The 9,329-nt window shown below is 41.7% G+C and overlaps 1 protein-coding gene and 1 long non-coding RNA gene across 2 annotated transcripts; one reads left to right on the forward strand and one right to left on the reverse strand.

Annotated features, from left to right (window-relative positions):
• The first annotated feature begins 900 nt into the window (after nucleotides 1–900).
• Nucleotides 901–3,225, forward strand: nkx6.1 (NK6 homeobox 1). Its single transcript, XM_026174666.2, has 3 exons — nucleotides 901–1,661; nucleotides 1,780–1,952; nucleotides 2,575–3,225. The coding sequence occupies exons 1-3, from the start codon at nucleotides 1,121–1,123 to the stop codon at nucleotides 2,821–2,823; spliced, it is 963 nt and encodes a 320-aa protein (XP_026030451.1). The 5' UTR covers nucleotides 901–1,120; the 3' UTR covers nucleotides 2,824–3,225.
• Nucleotides 3,226–5,571: 2,346 nt separating this feature from the next.
• LOC145429718 (uncharacterized) lies at nucleotides 5,572–9,329 on the reverse strand. The gene is made up of 2 exons (XR_013910002.1): nucleotides 9,202–9,329; nucleotides 5,572–6,038 (listed from the first exon to the last, which is right to left on the reverse strand). It is a non-coding gene; the product is annotated as an uncharacterized LOC145429718 (long non-coding RNA).

Here is a 9,329-nt window from a genome sequence, read left to right on the forward strand (position 1 = left end):
GTTAAGCAGTTTGTACAGATTTAATTTAGTAAATGTTATTATAAATAAACTCAAAGATTATACAATAATTAACCTAAAAATGTATGAATTAAGTTTAACGCATTAATTTGAATCAACCAAAAAACAGTTCTGGAAACACTGTTGTTTGTTTGTTTGTTTGTTTGTTTGTTTGTTTGTATGTATGTGCATTTCTTTTCTTCTTCTTTTTTTGTTGCTGTTGTAACCAAATTTCCCCTTGTGGGACAATTAAAGGATTCTTCTGTTCATCTATTCTATTCTACAAAGTGGCATCAAACCATCAAGCAGCACTTTCCTTTCCATGAAATCAGAGTCATGTGGATAATTATTATAAAATGAATTTAATGTTCTTGGTGATTCCTCCGAAATATAAGCGTTGCTATTGCAGCGCCCCCTGCTGGCTAGTGTTTGTCTGTTTAGATTTAAAATGATTAAAAAATATTTTCATTTATTAAGACAAATTTTAGTATATTTTATTAAACAGTAAAGCGTGACTGAAATCATGTTTATTATTTCAATCACAAAAGCAGAGTGTGTTTAAATTTTTTTTCATGCATTTTAATTTCCACTATTTGACTTTATTTTATTTTACTTTATTTCATTTCTTTTTACCTCATTTTATTTTGTTTTAATAACCGACCTGGTTTTGCTCCTCTGATTATTTAAATCATACTTTTGTCTCTGACCTTTAAATTCTCGTTTTTCTCTTTCTTCACATTTTTTTATTTCCCATCACTCATCTCATTTCTGCTCAGCCAATCACGAGGCCCTCCTGAACCGGGAACGTCTACGTCACCCCCAGGTTAACCAATCCGGAGAGACCACCCCTGCCCGTCCTCAGCCCCCCTCCCCGTCCCCCTGTTCTCCCTCCTCTCTAACTTGGGGCTGATAGTCTCGCGCGGATGATCAGCTGTTATTATCTCACGCAACTCGCGGGCGGAAGCAGCGCGTGCGCCTGGTGCCTATCCGGGACTCGGAGCTGGACTCAGGCTGTCTGCATAGAGGACCGTGGTGGGATTAGAGCGCAGAGCGGCCCGGGATGGGCTCAGAGCGGCGTTAGTGCGCGCCCCTGCCCGCAGAGCCCGGCCCGCCCCCCGGGGGGATGTTAGCGGCGGGTCCGATGGACGGGTCCCGTCAGAGCGCCTTCCTCCTCAGCACGCCCCCCCTGGCTGCTCTGCATAGCATGACCGAGATGAAGACCCCGCTGTACCCGGCCTACCCGCTCTCCTCCGGTGGCCCCGCCTCCTCTACCTCACCGGCTACCACCTCCCCGAACCCGGGCGGCATGGCCGCAGCCTCCCCGGGCATCAAGAGCTCCACCGGCCCGTCCTCCGGGCTCGGCTCCCCGCAACAGTGCTCCTCTGCCACCCCGCACGGAATTAACGACATCCTGAACCGGCCCTGCGCCACCTCCGCCGGGGCCTCCGCCTCCTCCTCCGCGGGGATCCTGACGGGTCTGCCCAGGTTCAGCAGCCTCAGCCCGCCGCCTCCCCCCGGGCTCTACTTCAGCCCCTCCGCGGCCGCCGTGGCCGTGGCCCGGTACCCGAAGCCCCTGGCGGACCTGCCAGGCAGGACGCCCATCTTCTGGCCGGGGGTGATGCAGAGCCCCCACTGGAGGGACGCTAGGTTCGCGTGCTCGCCCCGTGAGTGGAAAACAAGTGTTAGATCCCAGAAACATGACGTACAATAAAATAATAGAACAGAATAGAAGCAGGCTATGGGCTGTGTGTACTGAATGTCTGTGTCGGCCTCTCGTTTCAGATCAGAGCTCTGTCTTATTGGACAAAGACGGCAAACGGAAGCACACGCGGCCCACGTTCTCCGGGCAGCAGATCTTCGCCCTGGAAAAAACTTTCGAACAAACGAAATATCTGGCGGGCCCCGAGAGAGCCCGGCTGGCCTACTCCCTGGGCATGACCGAGAGCCAGGTCAAGGTAACCGACACCCCTATTTCAATATGTGCTGCTGCTTACCCGTCTGCTTCCACAAACGGAACTTTCACCGTGTTTGTGGGTAAATCGCAGAGAATTCATCAATCATTATATCAGGGGTTTTTCCTTTCGCACTCTTTGTAAAGCGGGCTTGAATCCACGTTTTTCAGCTAAAATTCAGGTTTTAATTTTCCTGTCTCACAATAAAATTATTTAATTAATTTGAAGCAAAAACATTTTTTAACAATCATGTGTACGTTGTTTTAAGTTATTTATCTTGTAACTTATATCTTATTTTTAGGTTTAGGTAAGTTATTATTTTTGAGCTTTAGCTCACAATTTTAACCTTTTACATGCATCGGGTCAGAATACGTGTTTTTAATTAAATCTGAGTTCAAAAGAGGAAAATTAATTATAGAAAGAATGATGACTTAACCTGTCACAGTTTAAATCTGCCTTTATAAATAAAGTTTCTCATATTTAATAAGCTGCCGTTTAGTCGCCTGTATTGGTTTCTGTAGGAATTTAAATGTGAAAACTGGGACTGTTTCCTGTCTTAGCTTTAAATAATAAAAGCTAAATCATCCGAAATGTGAGTGGGCTTCTGTGTGTGCCGCCGCCGCAGGTGTGGTTCCAGAACCGGAGGACGAAGTGGCGGAAGAAGCACGCGGCAGAGATGGCCTCCGCCAAGAAGAAGCAGGACTCTGAGACGGAGCGGCTCAAGGGCACTTCGGACAACGAAGACGAGGACGACGAGTACAACAAGCCGCTGGACCCGAACTCCGACGACGAGAAAATCACACAGCTGCTCAAGAAACACAAGCCCGCGAGCTCCGCGCTGCTGTTGCACGCGCCCGACACGGACAGCTCCTAACCGGACCGGAAGTCCGAACTCAGCTGAAGTCACGTGAGCTTACCTGAACGACAGACTGGTTTTTACCTGCGGGCCGGAGCGGACTGTAAATATGAGTGAGTGGATAGAAATGTGAATATTTAAATTTAATGTTTTTCTACTTTTCATTTGGGTTTAATCCCCACCCCTTTCCCACCACCAACACCACCCCGCTGCGGCTCCTTGAAGGCCTCTCAGGAGGAGACCATGAACGCAGCACGTGTACAGACACAAACGGCGCAAACATTTACATTTTTTTATTATTGTTTTTTTTCTGCTCGCGCACATTTTATTTATATGTTCTGGGTTGTGAGTTGCGTCTGCGCAGTTGTGTACCCCGCAGGCTCATGTAATGCACTTTTATTGAATAAAAAAAGAACTGCAGGTGTTTGCTTTGTGTCGCTGATGCTCGGCTTCATCTGAGGCGGATTCTGGATTTCCTTTTTAAACCCGGCTGAAATCACGCAGAAAACATGGACGATTTTGTAGTTTTGGGGGGCTTTTTCTCTCCTTCGGCTGTCGGTGTTTGTGAGCAGTCACACCCGGCTGCACGCTGCTCTGTCCCGGCTTCAGTCCCGACCAGTCCGCGCTCCCGGGTAACACCACCCTCAGCGGTAACACCACCCTCGCCACCGCTCAATTAAATCCGAGTTCTGTTTCCTGATCAGCGCTCAGCTGATGAATTTTAATTCTGTGATTCTAACGCAGGGTCGAGTTTTTGGTTTTTCTGGAAATATTTTATACATTTAGGATAATAATTAAAGAGCGGATATGAACGTTAATGACTTTGAATCCTGTTTTTCAGTTTTGTTTTGTTATTTTCGTCTCCGGCATGTTTTAATGCAGCTCTGTGCTCTCTTCTTCTCAGTCTAAATTATATTTTCGCACATTTTTACACGTAAAACGCAGAACATGGGGATACATTTCAGTCAACAGGAACTCCGTTTTAAACTGCCGCTGAAAATATGAAAATAATATTTAAAAGTAGTTAAAAATAAAGTCCGAGCTGAAGCTCGGAGGATTCTTCCTGAGATTTGATCGCTGATTTCTTTTCCCCACATTCAGTTGGTTTTTCATTTTTAATGCTAAACATTAATTTAATCGTTTTAATGACTCTTTATCACGTGACTAAATTTATAAAACTTATTATTTATTTTATAATTTATAATTATTTTTATTTTTCTCTCCTCAAGGTAGAAACAAATGTCATTTTTCCTTTTTTGTGCTTCTGAATTTTTATTTTTGAATTAAATGTTAAACGTGAAACACACAGCAGATCTGAGGACAGACTCAGAGATCAGCTGATCCAGACGAATTATGATGAATAATAAATTCCTGTGTCAAACAGAAACAGAGAAAAACTGACGAGACACGAAAAACTGCGGCAAAAATAATAAAGCATAAGAACCGGGTTTTTTTTAAATCATTTATTGTTAAAATTATAATTTGTGAAAGCCAAAGAGAGCGAGATCTGAACTTCCGTGTTTATAAATTTTAAATGTCTGAATCCATCGTAGCGGTCTTGAAGCTGAAATCTTTAATAATAATAATTTGATGTATTATTATTATTATTATGCTGTCATTGTGTCCACGGCGCTGTTGTTTCGGTGCTCCTGGCCGGCTGAACATACAGATGACTTTTTATGCACTTTTATTCTATTTACATTTTTTAAAATCGTTTTAAAGGATCGTTTTAAAATGTGTGACTTTCAGTAATTAATGAGGTGAATTAATCCATTAATTGACTCGTTGATGGAAATGGTTTAAACATTTTTCTGAGGTAGCCTATAAATTTAGAGTCCAGCTCAAGCCGTGACCTCGTGCAGCTCCAGCTGTTTGTGCTCAGCTGAGTATAAATGAATAAGCCAGACAAACGAAGAAGAAGTCCCGAAGTGATGTTTGTCTCGTTTTTCTTTGTTTTGATGAATCGGTGGCCATAAGCATCTCTCAGAGCTCCACTTCCTCTCTCCCTTTAAAACGAGCTAGAGGCCGGTGAGGACTTCATCCCGGGCTCCTCCCGCGGACTCCTCCTCACAGCTGGGCTCATCCTGGCTGAAGGATCCAGATGTTCTCTGAACATCAGCTCACTTATGTGGAGCTTCTGATTTTATTATTTGATAGTATTATTAAAGTAATGCTTGGTTACATGAACCCTTCACAGCACCAAGCATTACTTTAATAACTGATATGAATAATTACAAAAATGAAACTGATGAATAACAGAAAAAAGGACTACATTTTTAATCTATCATTTTCCAGCAGAGAAAAGTTATTAATTATTATTTTTAATGAACAATTCCAAATGTTCTTTTTTCCGTGTATTTTATGAAACTGACAGAGCATAAAATATTTAGTCTTCATCTGCTTTTTATTTTTAAACCAAAAAACATCTTCATCTTTTATTTATTAAATCTGCTGCGGATTGATTTCCTGTCAGCTGAACGGCTCTCATCCTTCCATTTGTGGGGTTCTGCTCGGGCTACTGCGAGGCTCAGAGGGACCCAGAGTCACATTTCAGGCCCCAGAGGAGCTTCATTCGGCCCTGACTCGGACCTGTGGCACTTCAGGCCTTCACTGAGCATCTGAGGCCCCACAGGGGTCCAGCCCCTCGTGTTTGGCACCTCTGTGGAGCTTCTCAACAGGAAGAAAAATGTTTAATTTTTAATGGACCAAATGAGACGAAACAAAAGAGAAAATAAAAGATTGAAATGTAAAAAAAATTATTGAGTATTTGTAATAAAGCTGGAAGAACCAACCAATCGATTGATTTATTGATTAGTTTGCAGCTGTTTAGTGATGAATGATTTTATGTTTCATGCAGTTTTTTTCCCCTGTTAGAAGATCATCTTTTAACTTTTTGTTGTACAAACACGACACATGAGGAGAAATCAGTCAGCAATCTGATGGACAGGGAAGCTGCCGGCCTTCTCACACCTTCACATCGACCCCAGCTGCTGTCAGGGGCTCATCCTCCTCCTTCATCCTCCATCATCACAGCCAGAGACACTTTTAATGGTTTTAATGGTTTTTCTGGTTGGCGTCATAGAGGACGAGGCTTCGAGACATTTCCATGGATGAAGAAGCTGCCGGAGGCTCAAACGTATTTTCCTCAGCAGATGTTTGGATTTCCTGAACACAGTTCCTCATCTTCATCCTTCATCATCGAGCTTTCCTCCTGAAGCTCGCTGCAAGCCAACCTTTCCTCAAAAAATTCCAGAAATTTTATATTAAAACCGATAACAAATAAAATAAAATAATTTTGTTTGTTTTTGCATCTGGACAGAGATGGAAGAGACTCGTCAGGAATCATGAAATAAATATAAACAAAAAACTCCTCTGTGCTGAAACTTGTTCTGTATTCAAAGACAGCTTGTCTGTGTACATAGTCAGATTACTGCTGTAACATGTAACTGAGCCGCTCTGGATTTTTCTCTGATCTGTGATCGTTTCATTCATTAACTCCTTACATGGTTTCCTGCAGGATGTGAAGGATTTCCTCCTTTTTCATTGGCTGTTTCAGATCTCTGCTGGCTGCATCAACATCAGCTTCTGAAACATGACTTTTACAGGCAGATCTAAAATCTACACTCTCACATGTTACTGCACTTTAAACTTAATCTAACAGGAACGAAGAGCAACAAGGCACTCACTTCCAGCAGCTGCTACATCAGCAATTTAAAACAATTAACATAATTTTTTAAGCAATTAAAATTAAGATGTATTTTAAAGTTAAATTAAAATCAAATGTAATTAAAATTTAAAAATAAACATTTAAAAGTAAATTTTATTTTAAAAGTAATTGCTATGTAATTTAATCAAAATAAAGCCACAGAAAAAATGGAGGCACAGAAATAAACTTTTTGGAGCGTATCACATCCAAGAAATTTAATCTTTGAGTTTATGAAAATAGAGTTTAAGCAAAAACATTTTTAGTTTGAGTTCCAGATTTTTAAATTTTTCACTTTTCTTTGATAATTGTCTGGATTTATGGTCCAGGTTTCACTGTTTTAATTTATGTTTTGGCTGGCTAGAGAAGATTTAACAGATGAATAAATCCAGCTGATGATATTTAAAACCTGGAGAATTAAACATATCAGACGTTTCTGCACAGCAGTGTCTGCAGGGCAAGGTCTGAGGGCTGCTGATTGGTTGGTTAATGAAGAAGACCATCATTGGAGGCTCCGACGTGTGTTACAGAGGAGATGATGAGCATTGCTGAGGTTCCCAACACGAGGGGCAGGACCCCGAACAGGCACATGAGAGCTGCAACAATGAGCCGATTAATCAGCAGTCAATGGGCAGACATGTGACCTGTGCATGCGATCAGGTGAAGCATCCGGCTTCAGTGTGCTAATCTAACAGAGATGATAAATGCAGTGATTTATTGATGCATTAAATATGAACAAAATCAAATCTTTGTTCATATTTCTGCTCCATCTTTGTTTTTTCTTAGAGCCTTCCAGAGCAGCTTTGCATGATTCACAGCTCAAAATAATCCTTCTTTACCTCTAACTGAGCCTCTCTACAGGCCCTCAAACAAGCTCTTTCAGCTTTCTTCTGGTTGGTGGCCCCTCATAAACAGCAGGTGGGTCAGGTTTGCTTTTTTTGTGGGTTTTGTTACGTAGGGCACAGCTCTGAAGTTCAGGACCGTGAAGCCGCCTCTAAGCGTGCTTTGCTTTAGCATTGGGGTGTATTTAGTTTTATTGAATAACAATCAAGGCCAGCAGTCGTCTGCTTCAAACAGTAAAGGTTGAGCGTTTCAAACTGACGTGAGACGGCTCTTTGGTTCGTGCATTTCTCATTAAATTATGCACATGAAACTCAGTTGGACAAATCTGCCTCAAAACCGAACAGGAAAATAAATATTTAATCTAATTTCTGTCTGTATTTATGAAAACACAGCCTTCCTTCTGAAATTAATCTTTGAATCTAGTGGAATCCATGCAAGTATGAACCTTTTCCTACTCTGAGACAGTAAAAGATTACCCTGAGGTCCCCTAATAAAAGCTTGGAGGACATTTCTGAGATATTCTCACCTCACTGAGTGTTCTGACTCATTAGCAGCAGTGAGATAACAGTGATGTTTGAAGGTGTCTGTGGACTCCAGCTGTGGAACAATATCCAATTAAAATCCTTGATTTCACTCAGCAACCCTGGAGCTCCATCTTCTTGGACAGTCTGTTAGTACAGTAACCTCACAGCAGCCATATTATTGGCCACATGATGTAATTAAAAATCCTCCAAAAGGCTCCAAATGAAGCTAGTAAACAGTTAGCAGCTAGAGTCCCCTGTCAATCAGAGGCCACACCTCTAATTATGCAAACTTTAAGCCTTAAAACAATTTTAAAAGCTGAGCTTCATGAAGGAGGAAATATTTTGTGCTTTGAAAAACAAGAATATAATTTAAAAGTAAATGAAAAGTAGAGGATCTATGATAGCGCCCTGTGGAACGCCACAATGCCCCATTCTGTTTTTTTACCCACAGTAATCTCTGATAGTTGCATCAGGTTTCACTTAAACACCTTTAACATATCTGTAATACAACATATAACAATAGAAAGAAGCCCCTTATTAGTACAATAATAAATGGAATAATTGGCTCCAGTGCCAATGGGCTGATTTGTTTTATTTATTAATTTCTTATGTGTCCAGTGTTTTTAAAATACCGCAATATTGGAATTTTGAAATTGTAGTGTGACATAAAAGTGTTTGAATGACATCAAAGTGATGCAGGTTAAAGGGCAAATGTCAGAGTGGGGTCAAAATCACTGTGCTGAGAGTTTGTGTTCTCATGAAGGAAACATGCAGCATGCGGTTAGTATAAGGACAGGCAGAAAGTTGAAAATCTGAATATTATGCCGGATTCTGCAACGCCTGGCTGTGATAAACTTTCCAACCAGATGCTGGTTATAGCCTTTAGAGTCACGCCTGTTAGAAGTTCATAAAAAACAGAAACGTTTTCCGTCAGAATTAAATTACCATGTGACTCTTACAGCCAATCACCTGCCATACTGCTGTGTGTGCATCACATGACCTCCAGTTTGTTCTCACGTTGAGTTGAAGGCCAGAGAAACACTTAGAACAGACTGTTCATGTTGTTCCTCGTGTTTCCAGCTTTGGATCTCCAGGACTGTGGAACATTTGCTTCAGGGTTTCTCCTGCACGTCTGGATTTTCATCCCCTCCCTGCTTCAAAGAATCATTTTTGTACCAGTTTTTTCTTCTTCTTTTTTTTTTAAATTCCTTATTTAGCTACTCAAACAAAAACAGATGTTCGGTGACAGAAGGCGACACTGATCATATTTTCTCTGTAAAACAAGAAGCAGCGAGCAGAAACCAACTCAAACCTGTTGCAACTCACCTGTTGACTTCCACCTGATCTTTCCGTGTCTGTATGCGTGACTAATGCGTATGCCGACCTTTATAAAGAGCCCATTGACGGGCTCTCAGTTGACTGTGTACTACAAGAGATTACACACAAGGACATGT

The sequence above is a fragment of the Astatotilapia calliptera genome, chromosome 7 (genome assembly GCF_964374335.1).
Source record: "Astatotilapia calliptera chromosome 7, fAstCal68.1, whole genome shotgun sequence".
NCBI classification, from domain to species: domain Eukaryota; kingdom Metazoa; phylum Chordata; class Actinopteri; order Cichliformes; family Cichlidae; genus Astatotilapia; species Astatotilapia calliptera.